This window comes from Mus caroli, chromosome 10 (assembly GCF_900094665.2).
Source record: "Mus caroli chromosome 10, CAROLI_EIJ_v1.1, whole genome shotgun sequence".
Lineage (NCBI taxonomy): Eukaryota > Metazoa > Chordata > Mammalia > Rodentia > Muridae > Mus > Mus caroli.
In genome coordinates this window covers 30,336,939-30,357,714 of record NC_034579.1, presented here as the reverse complement: position 1 = coordinate 30,357,714, position 20,776 = coordinate 30,336,939, and the positions used below count along the sequence as shown (strand labels likewise).

At 37.7% G+C, this 20,776-nt stretch overlaps 1 protein-coding gene across 2 annotated transcripts in view; it reads right to left on the bottom strand.

Moving 5' to 3' along the window:
* The window catches only part of Frk (fyn related Src family tyrosine kinase), a 119,599-nt gene that overhangs the window by 46,877 nt on the left and 51,946 nt on the right, over window positions 1–20,776 (bottom strand). For both annotated transcript variants that reach the window (XM_029482170.1, XM_021174495.1), the window contains exon 3: window positions 8,814–8,935. In XM_029482170.1, coding sequence (XP_029338030.1) covers window positions 8,814–8,935 — 122 coding nt within the window. The remainder of the gene's footprint in view (window positions 1–8,813; window positions 8,936–20,776) is intronic.

Genomic DNA, 20,776 nt, shown 5'->3' with positions numbered 1-20,776 from the left:
GAAAGGAAAGGAAAGGAAAGGAAAGGAAAGGAAAGGAAAGGAAAGGAAAGGAAAGGAAAGGAAAGGAAAGGAAAGGAAAGAAGAAAAAGAGGTAATGTGAGCTGGAGGGATAGCTCAGTGATTAAGAGCACTGAAGACTCTTCCAGAAGACCCAGCGTCAGTTCCCAAACTTTACAAGAAAGCTCTCAGCTGTTTGTAACTCCAATGCCCTTTTCTGGCCTCCTTGGACATCAGGCACACAATTGGTGCACAAACATACATTCAGGAAAAATACCCCTATACATGAAATAAAATATAAATAGAAAGAGATAATGACTATGACCAAGTCCCGCAAAAATTTTCCCTGAGACCTTGAAGATTTCTGCCTTTTGGTCTATACTTTCTCTTGCCTTCCTGAAGCAGGAAGCCTGGGTATATAGCTTGGCAACCCAGCACTCGGCTGCTTACAGTCCTTTCACAACAAATTACGTAGAAACTTGGTCCCCACACCTGCTTCAAGCTGCACACACATCCCTCTTCAAAGTAACCACTCACTCCAATCTATAGCTACCTATAAGCATTTAGTACCTCACCTTTCATTCCAGTCCTAAAGCATATTTGAATGTGTTTGAGGTGTATGCGTACCAAGGCAAGCTATGTCTCCTGAAGAAATTCTTAGGGGAAAAAAAAATCCCTGATTTACCATCTTAACCCTATGCAGGCCTAGGTATACATGAGAATACCTATTCTTTTCTATTTTTTTTCTTATTAGATATTTTCTTTATTTACATTTCAAATGCTATCCCGAAAGTTCCCTATACCCTCCCTCCACCATGCTCCCCTATCCACCCACTCCCACTTCTTGGCCCTGGCATTCCCCTGTACTGAGGCAAATAAACTTTGCAAGACCAAGGGGCCTCTCTTCCCAAAGATGGCCGACAATGCCATCTTTTGATACATATGCAGCTAGAGACACGAGCTCTAGGGGTACTGGGTAGTTCATATTGTTGTTTCACCTATATAGGGTTGCAGACCCCTTCAGCTCCTTGGGTACTTTCACTAGTTCCTCCATTGGGGGCCCTGTGTTCAATCCTATAGATGACTGTGAGCATCCACTTCTGTATTTGCCAGGCACTGGCATAGCCTCACATGAGACAGCTTTATCAGGGTTCCTTCAGCAAAATCTTGCTGGCATATGCAACAGTGTCTGGGTTTGGTGGCTGATCATGGGATGGATCCTTGGATGGGGCAGTCTCTGAATGGTCCATCCTTTTGTATTAGCTCCAATATTTGTCTCTGTAACTCCTTTCATGGGTATTTTGTCCCCTATTCTAAGGAGGAATGAAGTATCCACACGTTGGTCTTCCTTCTTGATTTCCTTGTGTTTTATAAATTGTATCTTCGGTATTCTAAGTTTCTGGACTAATATCCTTTTATCAGTGAGTGCATATCAAGTGACCTCTTTTGTGGTTGGGTTACCTTACTAATCATGATATCCTTCAGATACATCCATTTGCCCAAGAATTTCATAAATTCATTGTTTTTAATAGCTGAGTAGTACTCCATTGTGTAAATGTACCACACTTTCTGTATCCATTCCTCTGTTGAGGGACATCTGGGTTCTTTCCAGCTTCTGGATATTATAAGGCTGCTATGAACATAGTGGAGCATGTGTCCTTATTACCAGTTGGAACTTCTTCTGGGTATATGTCCAGGAGAGGTACTGCTGGATCTTCCAGTAGTACTATGTCAAATTTTCTTAGGACCCACCAGACTGACTTCCAGAGTGGTTGTAAAAGTTTGCAACCCCACTAGCAATGGAGGTGTGTTCCTCTTTCTGCACATTCTCACCAGCATCTGCTGTCACCTGGATTTTTTATCTTAGCCATTCTGACTGGTGTGATGTGGAATCTCAAGGTTGTTTTGATTTGCATTTCCCTGATGATTAAGGATGTTGAACATTTTTTTAGGTGCTTCTCAGCCATTTGGTATTCTTTGGTTGAAAATTCTTTGTTTAGCTCTGTACCCCATTTTTAGTGGGGTTATTTGAATGAGTTCAGCTTCTTGAGTTCTTTGTATATATTGGATATTAGTCTGCTATCAGATTTAGGACTGGTAAAAATCCTTCCCTAATCTGTTGGTGGCCTTTTTGTCTTCTTGACAGTGTCTTTTACCTTACAGAAGTTTTCAATTTTATGAGGTCCCGTTTGTCAATTCTTGATCTTACAGCACAAGCCATTGCTGTTCTGTATAGGAATTTTTCTCCTGTGCCCATATCTTTGACGCTTTTCCCCACTTTATCCTCTATAAATTTCAGTGTCTCTGGTTTTATGTGGAGTTCTTTGATCCACTTAGACTTGAGCTTTGTACAAGGAGATAAGAATGGAGCAATTCGAATTCTTCTACATGACAACCGCCAGTTGTGCCAGCACCATTTGTTGAAAATGCTGTCTTTTTTCCACTGGATGGCTTTAGCTCTCTTGTCAAAGATCAAGTGACCATAGGTGTGTGGATTCATTTCAGGGTCTTCAATTCTATTCCATTGATTTACCTGTCTGTCACTGTACCAGTATCATGCAGTTTTTTATCACAATTGCTCTGTAGTATAGCTTGAGGTCAGGCATGGTGATTTCACCAGAGGTTCTTTTATTATTGATAATAGTTTTTACTATTTTGGGGTTTTTATTATTCCAGATGAATTTTCAAATTGCCCTTTCTAACTCAGTGAAGAATTGAATTGGAATTTTGATGAGAATTGCGTTGAATCTGTATATTGCTTTTGGCAGGATAGCCATTTTGACCATTTTAATCCTGCCAATCCATGAGCATGGGGGATCTTTCCATCTTCTGAGATCTTCTTCAATTTCTTTCTTTAGAGACTTGAAGTTCTTATCATACAGACCTTTCACTTCCTTAGTTAGAATCACACCAAGGTATTTATTCTTAAAGTCAGATGTTTTGTGGGAAACCACATACTTGATGAACAACAGCTTACATAGCCCAAGCATACCAATCGAAATATAGACTACCAACACTCTGCCCCTAGCAACTAATTCCTCTTCCCTGACCTACAAAAGGAGGTTTTCTGTGGCAGTTACAATACTCTCTTGAACTGCAAGCTTGCTCAGGACTGACAGCTATCTTCCAGAACATCTATTCTGTACTTTCTCTTACATTCTTGCTATTCTGCTTTTTGTGCATGCTTATTCATTTCTGTGAAGAAAACCCTAAGAATCTACAAACACTCCATGAAGAGAGAAACCACAAGTAATGCTCCTATAGAATTTGGTTGACTTGTCAGAGAGATCTGACATTTTCCATCTTTCTCTTTTTGATCCTTATCTGATCAACTACAAATTTCTGTCAGTTTGTCTTTGGACAGATCCATTTCTTTCTCCCTAGTTTTCCCAGTTATCCTGGTTCAGGTTGGTATTTGTGGAGAAAAAGTGGGACTGCTTAAGAGTTCTTTCTAGATTACATAATAAAGGGCCCACTGGGCAAAAAGAAAGACAACATCAACACAGAATACACTTTAACTCATCTTCCTATAGCCCCATAGTTACCACTTAGCCAAGAGGAACTGATATTTAGTAGTGAGGGAAGGTTCTGGAACTTTAAACAACTCTGGAAATATTTGAGAGTAAATCAGAATGCTTGGCACCCAAGTATTTTTTTAATCCTTAGTTCTAGGTTCACTCCTATACTCTCTCTACCAAAAAAAAAAAAAAAAAAAAAAAAAAAAAAAAAAAAAAAAAAAAAAAAAAAAAAAAAAACGGCGGGGGGTGTGTGCAGAGTTTGTTTTTAGGACACTACAGTTCACTGTGTCTAAGGTACATCACCCACCTCTTCTCACTCTATTATCTACACACATTTCACTCACACTTCTCATCAAATTAGCTATGATGGTTATATTTCATTTACAACTTGGCTAGATTTAGAATCCATCAAAAAGACACACTTCCGAGTATGTCTGTGATATTTTTTCCAGAGATATTTAACTATATAATATAGACAGACCCTGAAAATGAAGGCAGTACTGCCTCAAAGGCTGAGGTGTCAGACTAGATAAAAGATGAGAGAGAGAGAGAGAGAGAGAGAGAGAGAGAGAGAGAGAGAGAGAGAGAACAGGAGAACAGAAGAACAAAACAGGAGAACAGAAGGACAGAGTGGCAGCAGTCACCTCTCTCCATTGCAAAAAAAAATATGACCAGCCACTTCACACTCTGGCCACCAGGCATGCCCCACAATGATGACTACCCCCTTTCAACAATAGAGTACAATAAGCCCTCTTTGCTTGAACTGCTTTTTGTCATGTATATTTGTCACATCAATGAACAAAAATATAACACAAAATCTGTTACCCAGATCAGTCGATCCTCTCCCTGAAATGTCTCTTTATAGCATAAGGTCCAAAAGTCCTCAGCACAGACACATGACACTGATCATCAATGTTCCGTCTACAAACACACACACACATGAGCACTCACACATGCACAGCCACACACACATACCCCCACTCTCCACCTGTCCTACTACTCAAAAAGCACAGCTCTGGTGTCTGCAGGAATAGTCCTGGCACCTTGTAATACAAACTGACACAGAGCAGAAGGGCAGCCTCTGCTTTGCCTGACATTCTCTGGGTGAGTCAACCTCTGCACCCTCTTTCCTCATAAAACAACTATACTACAATCGTCCTTCAGACTCAATTTCAGGATTGCTCCTTGCTGAGCTCTGTTGTCACACACACACACACAACGTTGTGTGCACTGTTACTGTGCCCATTCAAAGAAAAGAGCAAAAGAGTGAATGAATAACATAAATATTACAGCAAAAAATAAATAAAAATAAATAACATCAGCTTTTGATTCCCTTATTTGCCTTACTCCTTCAAATCTATTAGTGTCTCTTTTGAAAGAATTTCAAAAACAGTGATTCTGCTAGTCAGCCTACTACCCTGTAAGTTGTTAGACATAGATGCCAAGAGCAAAACTACAATGCACAGTGCATAATCTATTCTGAAAAACTCATCTGCAGCTCAGAGTTAACCCCCGGAGCACACATTCCTTAATGAGCACATCAAACAAGACTGCAAATGCTTTATAAGACACCAAACAGCAAATTATTATTAATGGTAAAAGCAACAATCATTTCCTTTTAAGTAATTGATTGATGTGGAGAAATAGTCAAACCAGTTGATGTGCAGTCAGAATTTTATATTTTTCATCAGAAAAACAATTCACCACCAATGACAAATAACAATAGAGCCACTAAAACTACCTGTCATGTGTCTAATGAAGACAGATTCTCTGGCTACTACATATAATATGTAATATCCAAAAGCGCTGCTGTAATTCATAGCTAATTAATGTCTCGCCTTTATGAGAAGTGTCATGGCCCTAAGTCTCATTTCTGATCTCCTCAGACCTCACAAGATCCGACAACCATGCGTAGATCACAACAACCCAATTAGCACCCACCCCAACCTTGGGCAGCTGCTTCCCAGGGCTGTCTCAGCCTCAATAAATCATGCTCCCTCATGAAGCTCTTCTCTGACAGCTGCAAGCCTTTGCTGCCCAAGGAATAAAGACAATACTTGTAGAGAAAAGTTATGCAGGAAAGACAGCTATAGAAAGGGGATAGTGTTTGCCTTCCTTGAATGGTACAGTAGTCAGCAAAATTGAAGACCATCAATTCTGACTGATTAGAAAGACAACGTCACTAAGAAATAAATCTATGAGTGATACATCTGAGGCTCCTTAGTGATAATCAACCACCAGCAATTGGATTGTTGTTTGTTTGTCTTATGTGGATCTATTGAATCTTTCAATTTTTTTTCATTGCATAGCCTTCCTTCTCACTAATAAGAGAATTTCCCTTTCAGCAAAACATAATCAGATGCATTTACTTTATCCCTTGTGAATACACAGCAATCAGATGATTTGTAAGACTCTAAATTGTCTGACTTCGTTGAAAAAGAATCTATAATGATTTGCTGGTCTCCAAAAGCAGTTCGAAGGCACTTCCTAAGTCCATAAGTAAACTCTGGAGTATTCACAGCTCACAGCAGCTAATATCCTTGTAATTCCCTTCTAAGCCTATAAAGCTGTTTTGTCCCATAGTACTTCTAGTAGAGAATATTCTGAATAGTCACTCTAGCCCCAGCATTATTCAAAGATATGTATGAGTCAGGAGACTCCACTTACAGTTTGCTTTCCCTATGGAGATATTTTTCTATATCTTATGCTAATTGGAAGCATTTAATCTAGCATTTCATAAATACCTATGACCAAATTGGATAGATAGATAACCAAGCAAGGCAAATAAACAAATACAGATTAAACAAGGAATATTCTTATAGCTCTTTTTAATAAGTATCTAGATTTTTAAAAAAAGATTTGATTGTCCTCCCATGAAAATAGTAGTCTCATGGAAATAGTAAATATTTATCTACAGAGATTCCCAGTAAAACATTGTTTACAATAGCAAAATAATTGAAAATAAAAATGAATAAAACACAAAATAAGTTATATAAAATGATAATCCCCCTTTATAAAAATGGAAAGTTATGTAGCTTCTAAAATCATAGTATAGAATAAGTTCTAAAGAGCATGTAGGAACATTCATAGGATACCGCAAATAGAGGTGAAAGAAATAAAGCCTGGCTTTATATCACAAACTTGTAATTATGTGTGCCCATATGTTTATGTACACACATAAATGCTTGTGGTAAATATAGGTGTACATAGGTGTATATTTTATTGATTATTAGATAATCTCTGTTTAACTTCCTGTGTGTAGAATGTGCATGAATAATTATATATGCATAAATAAATAACATCAGTTTTAGAAAGGTGCTAATTAGAAGAGTTTTGCAGCATCAAAAACACTTGACCAATACAGATGCAGATACCATCCGACTGAGCCCAGGAACCAAATTGGAAGTGCTAGGGGAAGGACTGAAAGAGTTGAAGGGAATTGCAACCCTATAAAGAGAACAATATCAACTAACTGGACAAACCAGAGCTCCCAGAGACTAAACCACCAACCAAAGAGTATACATGGAGGGAAGCAGGACTCCATATACATATGTAGCAGAGGATTACCTTATCTGACATCAATGGGAGGGGAGGGAGGCTTTATGCCCCAGTATAGGGAGATGCTAGAGGGGTGAGGCAGGAGTGAGTGAATGGGTGGAGGAGCACCCTCATAGAGGCAAAGGGGAGGGGGTAGGGGAGATGGAATGGGGAGTTGGTGGAGGGGTAATATCATTTGAAATGTAAACAAATAAAATAATTTAATAAAAAGAGAAGTAAGTAGTTCAGAAGTTGGAGGAGGAGGAGAAATATAACCTACATGTATAAATGTAGTATTCATGTATAAATTAATAAAAGAACACTTTTCTCAAAGTAAACAAAATATCTCCAACTTTGTAGACTTTGTTCTTTTAAAACTTACAATGTCCCTACATATTTGTTTCATAACCAGAAGAAAAGCTATTGAATAAAGTGTTGACTTCCATCACTTTGATTTACACAGGTAAAAGGTAAAAGATTTACCTTTTAGGGTATCTATTATGAGTGACCAATGCCAATATTAAACAATGTTATTACTACTGGGTCAGCAACGTCTCAAAAATCAGGGATGATTACACTTAGGCACATCTCAAGAATGAAAATCAGAACTTCATTTTCATCCTCTTATCCATGGAGCTGAGCAATAATGAGGTTGAGTTAATCTGATTCTGGAATGCCATATTAATTCAGTGCCAGAATCATCAGGAGCTAAAGTACAGAGTCAACACAAAACCTGCATCTGCCTCACTAACATTGAATCCTCCCATCTTTGGCACCACAGGTTTGTGGAAGGATAAAGGGTGTCAGTTATGCACAGCCTATGCAGGGTTCTTGTCCAAATTCCTAAAAGGTGGACTCAGTGTGGCCTTGTGAAGGAAATCACAACTTCTAGTGAGCCAATGGGACATCATGAGTTACACAAGATCATGACTAACATAGAAATAGGCAAACAGAAATGATGGAATTTGCTTCCCACTCCAAAAAAGTTTAATCTACTCAGAAAAAATATATAATACATGCTTTAAAGGATGATAATGGGGAAAAAGAACACATACTAGATGTATAGAGATCTAAACTAGGAAAGAGCAAGAAAGTCCCACTTAGAGGTAGGTTGGTGTGGCAACTCTAAACAAGGATAGTCTGCCTTGTTGCAACTGAATTGGAATGCAGATTTGTGAAAGCAGGCACAATGTCTAAAGCTCTGAAGGTGTTTCTCAAGCCCCCTAAACTGTTTTCTTAGGGCAGTGCAGTTACACATTTTATCTTAAACAGTATTCAACAGCATAAGGCATCCAGTAGGTTTAATAAATACATTTTTACTCAACATTTCTATTTTTTTTCTAGTTATCAGATAGACAAGTGAAGACACAGAAGGAGAAAGAGGGGAAAGAGGAATGAGAAAGAACACAGCATTTTTGCAAATAAGTTTTTATAATAGCACAATTTTTGCTTCTTTGTAATCATTTCTCCAAAAGGATACTTAATTAATGTGAAGCCAAATCCCATGATCCCTTGGCTTGTCATTTCATATCTATAGTTCATATATTGAGAACTGTTTCTAGAAGCATCTCACCATGAGGGTGGGAGAGATTGTCTAATATTGATGTTATTCCTGAGTAGTTCAGTATGTTTTAATTTTGGTGAAATTGTGACTAAAAGAAAACAGGAAAATTTGACAATAACATACTCAGGTATATATAGCAAGTGCTTGACTGCAAACTTTCAAATTCATATGCCAATCACACAAGACAATGCCCACACCTGAGAGGGAAAAGTCACCCTTCTGGCTCTCACTCTCTCTGATTAGAAAGGCGCCCGTCTGGTTTTCTGAATACAGAAGTTGTTTTTCTGCATCTGCTCTTTTGATTGCTCCAAAAAACCACCTAAAAAGCAAGAGAGACATAAACCTCAATTAGCCAATCAGAGTTCATTTTAAAAAGAACATTCCAACATCAGAAACATTTGATATTCTTCAGTGAATTCATCACACATATAAATGCTTTTAGTACTTAAGAGTATTTTTCAGAATATCAGGAATCTACTCTGGGATTACTATTGCAAGAACAAAGCAAAAATCTGGTTGGTTCCTGCTCCATGCCCTTCCTCACCATAAATTCTCTCGAGATCTTGTGCTTATATAAACATGGCCGCAAAAGGCTGCATGTTAACCTCACCATCACCATCAAACGTTTCACCATGCTTAAAGTGGGAACAATTAAAAATACTTTCTCTATTCCTTAGTTTTTTTTTTCCCATCTCTATCTACCAAAGCCAATGACAATATGGAATTATTTCTTATGCTTATAGGAATATGTCCGATAGTAAAAACACAAGCTTGTGAGTCTGGTCAAATCAAGAATTACACAGATCTTCAATGTCGCACAGTCAGTGTAATCTAAACATAACTGTCAAAATTCAAACACAAACAAACAAATTAGTGCTAAGAATGAATGATTCAGTGAGTGATATTGGTACCATTAAAAGTTCATGTTAAACAAAATGAAACATATATGCTGCTTTCATAAAATACAATAATTTCACAAGGAGTTGTAATATAAAAGGATGAATTTTAAAATTTTCCTAGGATGTTGAGCCAGAACAACAACCAAACAAAAAAAAATCTACAAAAATTATAAGCAACACGAATGAAGAAAACCTGATAATATTTTGTATATTTATTACAACATACCTTAAGCTTCAGATTCAAAATATGTACTATAAAATAAAATTAATGCACAAGGCTCAAACCTTTGAAAAATATTTGCAAAGTATATAACCAAAATATCATTGGTATTCAGATTGTACTGTGGAGTCAACAAGCAATAAAAAGTAAAATAGAGGAAAATTGGCAGAGACTATATGTGGGTAATTCACAGAGATAGGAAGTCAAGAAAATAATAAAAATAAGCAGCATATCCAATGCCTATCAATAACTAGGTATTATGTATAAAACTATAATAAAATATAGACATATGCTTTACAACTGGACAATTTCCTATTGTTAGGTGTTGAAGAAGATATCAAACAGCATTTATGCAATTGTGGTAGCAACATAATTTGATATGGCCTCTCAGAGACCAATTCAGCACCAGATCATTGTGTATATTATATGCTCGAGCATATGCAACAAGAATATTTGCTATAGAATTTTATCATTGGCATATCGAAGGCAGGTGCAGCGAGTGTTGCTCAGTAATAGAATGCTTGCTTAGCATGCTGTGAGGCCTGGGTTCATCCTCCACACCATAAAAAGAAAAGAAAGAAAAAATAAAGTTAAAAAAAAGAGACATAACCTAAATATCCATCACAAAGAATAAAGAGTTACAGGAATTCATTGTAATTTTACAGTGTTGAAAACAAATAAATCATAAGGGTGCAAAAAAAAGTTGAACAACAATTCACAACAATGTGATATCATTTATATAAAACTTAAGTAAGCACATTTTCAAAACTGTACATATTTCATAAATATGTACATGCTTATTAAAAATGAACAGTTAAGATAGCTATTTCCAGAAATGGTAAAAAACAAAAAAAAAAGAGTCTCCATATATTTTCAGCAAAGAAGTAGCAGAGGTGAAATATACTGATAAGCTTTGTGCATTTTCCAAATTCAAAGGGCATTGATCTTTGAATTGCCCTCTATCAATTATCCAGCAAGTTACATTTTTAAAAATTACAAGCCAGCAGTTCATGTAAATCCAATGATTAAAAATAAGGCAATCTTCATTTATAGAGAAATTATTTACTAATTTTTAGAACTTCTGTCTCAGCAATTCTGGACTTTCCTACATCAATTCAATTTAAGTGTTTGACTGAATGTATCTGTTTATTTCATACTTAAGACTTTTGCTCTACTCCCATCAGGAAGAGAAAAACATAAATAGTTATTTTCTGCTTGCAGCTGCATTATAATGCCATCCTTCATGCTCAAAGATGATGCACCTGCTGCAGATTGTGATCTTTAGAGCACATGATACTGTCGAGCAAGCCTAACTGAGAAACCGTAATTCACCCCGCTCTTTGCACCTGTGGAAACTCTTCCTTAATTTGAGGTTGAAGCTCCTGCCAGGACTGTTGCTGTCATTGGCTCTGACTTTTGAAGACATAGTTGGCATCATTCTAGAAGGGCATGCACACTTCAGGCCTGACTGTTCACCAAAGTATTTCAACCACCCCCTGACCTGCTGTTCTTTTGAGCAGTGAACAAACAGTGAGGGCCCAGAAGGAATCTAAATATCATAGATCATATGAAATGCCACAGACGATCATGTAGGCATGGTCCTTAGAATATGGTCGCTAGTCCAAGAATATCAGCTTTGCCTGGAACCATTAAAATGAAAAATCTCAGACTTCAGTCCTGATCTACTCATGCAGACAGTAAAGGGATATTGTCCAGCAGTCAGGAGCATAAGAAACCTTCATGTTAATTTAGAATGTGTACAAGATGCATAAAATAAGCCAGAGTTTGACACTTAGCTGTGAAAAGGAGTTATTCAGTAAAATGATGCCCTAAACATATAACACATATGCTTTATTGATACTTAAAATTAATGTTTTTATTATATCCTACCATAACATACAGTATCCAAAACAAGAAACCTGTGATAACTCAAATGCCGAGAGAAAGAAGTGCTCCTTTAAGATTAAAACAGAGAAAATAAATGCCTGTCATGGAAGTAAGACATATGTGACCAAAGCCCAAATATGTTTTACAAATAATTGTCAGGCATCTATCATACTGACATGAAAATATTTGAATATTCCCATGGATATTCCAGTGTTGGATTAAAGTGCTAAACTTGAGAGTAATAGAGGTGTTATATTTGTTTAATTTTTAAAACCAGCATGTGTGTATATGTACACAAATGTGTACACATCTCTAACATTAGTGAGACATGAAGAAAATAATGACCTGTTCTTCAGTTTTCACTCTATATCTTTCTTTAGGTGTGAAGATTTGTAATAAGATGTAGTTTCAGAATAACTTAACATCTACTTTAATATACACAATGAAATGAAGTCACTTAAGAATACATACAAAAATCTACATGTTACCGGGTCAAGATTCAAAATGTTGACAATCAAAATTGATAGATACAAGAAAAATACCAGTGAAATCAGAGAGAGGGAAGTACAGATGAACAGACAAACAGATGGAACATACCAGCCAGGGTGTTGAACATTAATAATTCCAGGAACATCTCAGAAGCACAGTCAGCCACTTAAGAATGGCAGCATGGTTGGAAAGTGGTGGTGCATTCCTTTAGTCCAAGCACTTGAGAAGCAGAGGTAGATGGATCTCTATGAATTCAAAGCCATCCTAGTCTACAAAGTGACTTCCAGGACAGCCATAGCTATTACACAAAGAAACCCTGTATCAAACACACACACACACACACACACACACACACACACACACACATGCGCGAACTGAAAGAGAGAGAGAGAGAGAGAAAGGGGAGAAAGAGGAGGGGGGGAGGAGGAGGAGGAGGGGAAGAGGAGGGGGAAGGGGAGGGAGGAGAAGGAGAAGGGGAAGGGGAAGGAGTAGAAGGGGAAGGAGGAGAAGGAGGAGGAGGAGGAGGAGGAGGAGAAGGAGAAGGAGAAGAAGAAGAAGAAGAAGAGCATGGCAGTAGGAAATTCATTTAACCCCTTGTACCTCAACTTTATCATTTGTGAATAGGAATTTTATCAATGACCTGACGTGTATTGTGAGATTAAAAGATATCATACATGTAAGAGCTTGTTATACAGCCATGGTCATGCTAACTAGCTCTGATAAGAACTAAATGAAGAGAAAAATTGTATGTTTGCTTTGGATATTCTAGATTTGAAGTCATGATAGAACCATGGTTAATATATGAGCAGGATCTTATATCTCTAATTGTCCCAAGTGACCCTTCATTCATAGCCTCCCTAATAAATGCCATCTTATTAAAACAAAAAGACTAATGAAATCTGCATTATGATTATCAACTGATTATCTATGGAAAAAAGAGACAAGATTAAGAAGCATAAAGGGGCTAGAGACATAGCTCAGTGTGTTATACAAGCAATAGGATGTGAGTTCAAGTCTCTAATACCTACATGAAAATCTGGATGTAACAGTGCTGCTCAGGGCAGGGACAAGGCAATCTCTGGGGATGGTTGCCTGCCAGCTTACTTCCAGTGACAGACTCTATCTCAAGGAACAAAAAACAGTTTGTGTACCCACACACACTAGTGCATAACCATATACACCCCTCACAAAGCAATATACTCTTCCAAAAAAACAGCATTAAAGAATATCACATGTAAATTTGTTAAATAATATCACATCTAAATATTATTATTATCAATCAAACATTATGCCACTATGAAAAGAACAAGCAAATAAACATTACCTTCACTAAGAGTTCATTATTTCATATACTAGAGTCTGAACTGCAGTATCAACTGGTAAAAATTGGTATCTAGGTACTCAAAATTCTGTATAGATGTATATAATTTCCTCCTGCAATTTAAAAAGAAGCACAACTATCAGTAAATGCTGATAACTGTTGATAAAAGTTGACCTCTGATATCTTACTCTGTCCCTACACATTAAGGCAACTGGTCTCCAAATACCATAGGCAGTTCCTAAAGATGAGGGAGGAACTATGTCTTATGAGCAAACAAGGAAGAGAAAGTACAGGTCAACTTGGTAGAGTCACTAAGTGGCAAATAGGTTAGAACAACATAGCAGTGGAATTGGGGTTAGGCTGTCTTTGCTATCACCATCATTATCACCACCACCACCATCATCATCATCAATCATGACATATACTATAATGAATAAAACTACTGTACCATGCTCAGGAGATGTCAGCCACTGTTACAAAATGCCTACAGTTTGCCGGGCACACACATCCACATCTAGTAACTTATCATAGCTAAACAAAAGCCTTCTATATAGAGTAACCTGGAGTTATTGTGGCTCCATATCCCTGTATCATTCACCTGCATCTGTGTTTCAACAACACTGCCAGGAAGGCCTCTATCAAGTTCCTGTTCCAGCTAATTAGGCCCCACCCCTTCCAAGAATTCTTCCTTGGTTCAATGTCTCCTTGGCTCAGGGTCAGCTATGTCTGCCTCTCCACCTTTTGACATGGCATAATCATGAAAAAGAGAAGGTAATTCTCAAGAAGATTATGTTGTTCATTCTTTGCTTTTCTTTTTGCCCATCACAACCTTTCTTTTGTTACCCACACAGATCATGGCAATATGGTACCATCTCTTCTTTTTCATCTTAATCCTGACTACCTCATCATCATATGCAAGAGCCAAGCACAGATGTCATGAATCTTCTTTATAGCCTCTGTCTACCCCTACCTCATGCAGACATCCCTGGAGCTAGCCTCTGAGAGTGTGATGGGCTACATATATCTCACCACATGGACAAGGTTTTTTATTATCATTGTTGTTTGGTAAGTTGGTTGTTTTGACTATCTTGTACAGATTGGTTATGAAATAAAGCCTACTGAAGTTGAATGTCAGGCATTTGAGCATGTGGACATTAGCCACTCATCCAACTTTGTCCCACCTACATCTGCCACACCAAATGTACACTTAAACTTCCTTCTCCAACGTTCCTACAGTATTCAGAGAATGCACCTCACATTTGACACAAAGCATGAGAAATTAGTGCACCTATTTTTAATTGTTTATTATAGGTAATAAACTTGTTGCTGAAGACCTCTCTAGGCCAAGGACCATGTATGATACCTTCACAGATGGCAATATGCCCTTTGGAGCTCTTAACAATATTTGATAAAACTATTAATGCATTGAACTTTGACATGGCATTTATAGTCATGTTGATTCTGAACACTGAACTTTAGATAATGTGTTCTTACATAATCTTCAGTGCCTATTGAGTATCTTACAGTATAAAATGTCTGTGTGCTAGAAGACAGTTGTGGTGCAGTTCAGTCATTAATTAGCCTTAGATCATATATTCATATCTGACCTCCTTTTTCTTCAAAAAGGAGAACCTTTGTTTAGGAACATAAAGATAAAAAAAAAATGAGACTGACTTCTCTATCCTTTAAAACAAGAGCACATTGACAGCTTACATGTTAAGAATGTTGATCCAAAGATGTCACTTGAGGTTAGTATTTGAGGTAGAACTTGTAGTCACATAAGAAACTAGGAAGTTCATTCTTGGATCACTTGATAAAACATTTCTTATAGCTCTTGTACACCTGAATAATCAGCTCAAAGGGGGAATTTTGGAGGAACTAAACTGGGTTTCATCATTGGAGAAGGTGAATGTTCATTAAAGAATCTTGTTATAACCTGAGCCTACTTCCCTCCTAGTCAAGAACACATGACTCATTACAGAACACACCATGGGGGAAAAATACAGAGAATATAACAAGGTTCAGATAGATAACACATCTCAAAGTATGATGCCATTTCAGAATTCCCTATTTTTGTAAAAGGATGGAAAGCATATGTTGATTAATCTGTGAAATAACATATAAACAAGTGTAGGTCATCAGTTCCAAAATAAAATGTAAATTCTAATGTAACTGCTTAGTTTTTGTATAGGTGTGGTCCTGTTTATTGCAGAAACTGGAAGAATGGGTCAAAAGCATTAATCATTAGTTTCCTCCTCATGTTACATGAAGGTCAAAGGCAACTGACCTTGGAGTATTCCATCAATGCATTATTTCACTAGTTATCACAAATGCTTATCCTCATTGTCTCTCAGCCTTTTCATAGTAGTATGATGCTATTTCTTCTCATGAGAAAAAAAAACAGGAATTTTTAGGTACATACATGTTTACTGATATATAAATGGGGTTACATGGCATGTATGTTTGCATGCATGTTCATACACATACAGATACACACACATGTGTGTGTGCACACAGAAGACAGAGGTTGACATCAGTTGTTTTCCTTGATTGCTCTCTACCCTATACATCGAGGTAGCAATACATTGATTATTTCTGACTTCAAAGGTTCTCAGTGCAGCTACTCTAGCTAACGAGCTTGCTTCAGGGTTTCCATGATTCTTAGCACTTCTGGATTTATAGGAGCCACTTAACATTTTATTGGGTGCTGGGAATCCACTCCCTGATCCTCCCACAGCAAGCAGTTCAACCACTGAGCCATTTCCCTGAGCCCTCAAAGAATGTGGAAAGTTACTTAGTTTTAAAGATTTCCCAGTTTTATAAATGTTATCCTTCTGTTTTTATTTAAAGCAATGAATATACTCAAATGATATACAAAATATCCTGTTCTTTGGGAATTCCTGTCAACTACACTGGTCTAAATGGTGAGATGAGCATTAGCAAGCACACAACCACCATGAATTCAGATACAAGAAAAACCTGAGCATTTAATGTCCTGCAGTGGTGCCTACTATGTCAACACTAATGACATGAAATTTCTGATCTCTAATGAAATACTGTAAACAACTTGAAAGCATTGCAACCTTCTCTTAGCCTACTACACCTTATTACCTACAGAACTAGTAATTGTATCATTTTCCATGTACTTAATATGCCAGAATATCGGTAACATCAAATTTATACCAACTATACTGTGAAAAGATGAAAAAGCAAAAGGCCTATTAACCATTGCTTTGATAGTTTTAAAATATTAAGGAAGAGATTACAATTTAAGTAGGAAGTTAAGGGGGGCATGCAATTGTAAGGATACACAGATCAATTAGCAGTTGATGTGCAAGGCGAGTCAGTGGTAGGAATGAGCTGGAGGAAGAGAAGCCAGTTAAGACTCCTCTGGGATAATTGTAGGGGAGAATATTCTATTTTTTATTTAGTGACCAGAGTCATACAGATGGAGCCGGGGAAAAACGTTTGTGGAATAAATAAAATGGAAGACTGATCATAAGTGGTTGATGGGCTGAAGGCAGCCAGAGCATGGAGAAGCAGAAACTCTGAGTGAACCGAACAGTGTATTGGAAGGTGTTGGGCACAAGAGAGGAAAAAAACAAGGAGAAAGCTGAGCTTTTAAAGTCCTCTCCATGTGCAGCAAAACATGACAAGACAGAGTCAAAGTGTCTTCCTGTGTTTTCCTGCTGTCAAAGCAATCAGTAGAATAAAAAGAGCTGTGTGGGAAAAAAATGGCTGGACTCTCAGAGAATGGCAAGCCAGTGTCAAGATACCTCAGCTATACTTTGGACAATATCTATTAGCACTTGCTTCTAATTGAGAAATAAACTGGGGCCACCACTTCATGTGTTTTTATCACTGGTGTTTAGACGTGCACCACAGCAAAAGCTGCAACATTCTCAGAGGAATTCCTTGGGCTCTGTGATTCTTTAACCAGGGAAAGAGAGGATTCTGTTTAAAAGGAACAGGAATGTTTGATGAAAACTTCATATACACATGATATTTAAAAAAAAAGAATATTGAATTATGATGGTGTATTTGAAGTAGGATTTTTCAGTCATCTCCCTTAAACATATAAAATCAAAATATTTAAATTAAATTTTGTATGAGAGAGAGAGAAAGAGAGAGAGAGAGTGCATGTGCGCTGTATCGGTGTATATTATTCCAGTATGTTTGGTATGTGTAATCTGTATGTGTGTGAGCCTGTATATGGTTATGTGTGTATATGTCTTAAGAAGAGTGTGTTCTAGGCAACCACTGCTGACTGGTCTGAGGTGAAGCTCAGGAAATAATGCAGTTCCCAAAAGCAGTGGAGAATTTTAAACCAGGTCACCCAACGGCTGCACTGCTTGTAGAAGGTAGGGCCACAGGAATAATTTCAGGAAACTGAGAGCATTCTCTTCAACTGCTGCTATTAATAATTAGCAAATCACAATTCAGTAATTTGATTTCACAGTTTGGAAACTGATAGCACAATTTCTCTGAGATTAAAAGGCCAGGCTACCCTCTTCAGCTAACACAAAAGGGCAAGAGATAGGGTGAACAGTAGCTACACAATAGCCTTTGACCTGTCTTTCATGACCCATGAAAAATATTTCTAAATTTTATAGTTTCAGACCAACTGCTGTTGGAATGTGGGGACACAAAACCTGAAGACCCAAGAACTTTGGAAATGGAAATAAAACAGATTAGAGAAACACATTTCTGCATGGATAACGATAGTAGTTTTATTATAAAAGACAGACTTCCACTCACCATGGAGCTATGCCTTAGAGCTGTGTTCAGAATGAAAGCTATCGCTGCCCCCTGTGAGGCCTCCCCTCCTTTCATAGTCTTTTCCTTGGTTTACTTCAGTTTGGACATTTTTTATTAAGGTGACTTTTTCCTACAACATCTAAGCAACTGTAATTTTAGGCCATCACTCCAATCCCAGGCCCAGGACAACACCAGGCATCAAATAAATCCTCAAAACTGTAACTTAAGTTCATGAGTGGTGAGCAAATCACTGTTTTGGGATGTGAGTCTTATAGTCAAATGTAAAGATGACTAAAGAATTTAAGATAGTAAAAGAAAAGCATCTGAAGTATTGATACAGAGCAAGGCATGAAGTCAGATCTGCCAGTCATGGGCTAGCCATGGTCAGTCATGTGATCAACAGGCACATGAGCAAGGTGACAAAATGGTCACAAGAAGAATTCCACTTCCACATCAACTCCACTTTAGACATCACAGTGTCATCATCTACACTTTGGCCTTTTTCTTGTGATGAATTATAGGGTAGTCAGTTCAGGGGCCTGGACCTCAGATGTTACAAGAGGAGGGTAAAGAGTGAGTGAAAAGGAACCAAATTGTTTGCCATGCAAATAGTAAGCAAAGCCCGTGTTGGCACATGCACAAAGCCTTCCATGTGGCTTTTTTAAACTGGGCAAACTGGGGACTAAGCAGTGTAGATTAATTCTTAAGCTTCCCGAGGTAGGGCTGAAATAACTAACAGTTATGAACTGTGAAGGGAAATTCTTTGAGTTCTAAACTTCTTCTTGGAGAATAACACAATAGGACTTTATGATGCTGAGCATGAAGCTGTATCTGTTGTTTAGATGTTGATTTACATCCATACAAATCTAAATGTGAAAGGAGAAAAGAGTGACAGCAAATAAACACTTAGGCAATCTGAAAGCGGTGGAAGATGCTGTGTAAGATGAGTGCTGACACTTCAAAAAGCTTTTCTAAAGTACTAACAAGGCTTTCAAGAAACATTTCAAAGGTAAAAACCAAACAGTTCCTTATTCTTTCATTTAAAAACAAAATAATATTGTGGGGCTGATGAGCTGGCTCAGCTGGCTTGCCACAAGCTGAATGACCGGTGTTTAATCCCCAGGACCTATATGGTGGGGAATGAAACCTCATTCTTGCAAGTTGTCCTCTGACCTCCACACATATGCCATGTCATGGAACACTCACATGAACACACACACACACACATGTTAAAAAGAGCATTTCAAAATCACTGTCATCTAAAGAGTGGAAAAGAATGAAACTATAGGAGAAGTGTTCAGAAGGAAGTCAATCAACACCTCCTAATTATTGTAATAGGTGTTACTTGTCATATTCTCTAAATGACATGGAATGATCTCTCCCATCATGATGTAAGAGTCCACTTACATTATTCTCTTCTATTATGGTATGTGTATGAAGTAAGTGTTTGCCCACACTTATGTCCCCAGCATTCAAGCTACATCCCCCTTTTTGGGCCCTGTGTTGAAGACCTCAAAGGCTTCAGAACTTCTGTCTACTGGCAGGGGCAGCTCACCAAGCTCAGAGCTTTCATAGCAGCACTCACTCCTGTCTAGATCCAGCCATGTCAGCATTCCATCTCTTCATGCCCCCACTGCCACAGAAGCGCTCACTCCACTACAACATCACAGTTATCTGATGAAAGGAAATCTCTCTGAAACCATGAACTGAAATGAATGGTCCCTCCTTCTATGTGGTATTTTGGTCTTAGTAATACGAAGATAATACAGCTTTCTTGTCAAATTTTGAGCATATAACTTTGTATTATTTTTTTGTAAAGACAAAGTGCCCCTCATACTGTCAGTGCTGTAGACTCATAAGTTTTTCTGTGGGAAACTATTTTGATAGACATAAAATTTCAATGATAAGACATGGTCTCCCAGGCTCCCTGAGTTCCCATGCATATGCTTACCACAAACATTTGTAAGCTTTGTAACACAAGAATTGTTAAATATATTTTAAAGTTTATATATATATATAAACTTTATATATATATATATATATATATATATATATATATATGTTTTGTATATATACTATATTGGAGAGGTAGCTCAGCAGTTGACAGCAGTTGCTGTCTTTGCACAAAACCAAGGTTCCGTTCCCAGCTCCCATATCAGACAGCTCACAAGTGACTGCAACTCCAGTTTTGAGGGATCTAACACCTGTGTCTGGCCTCTGGAGGCACTTGCACATATATGGCATTTATTCATGAAGACTCTCACATGAACACACACACATGTGACATTCACTCACACAGACAGTCACATGGGGATCTGCACATACATGACATCCATTCACACAGACACTCACGTGGGTACAAATACACACACATGGCATTCACTCAGACAGACACTCACATGGGGATACTTACACACATGGCATTCACATACACAGAAAGCCGTAAATAAGAATAAACACATAAATAAGAATAAATAGTTCTGTTTTAAATCGGCTTTTCCCCAGCACCCAGATTCAACAAGGATACCTGTTGATCTTACTTCTCATTAGTATCTTATACATTTTATAAATGTGAGAAACTTTCCA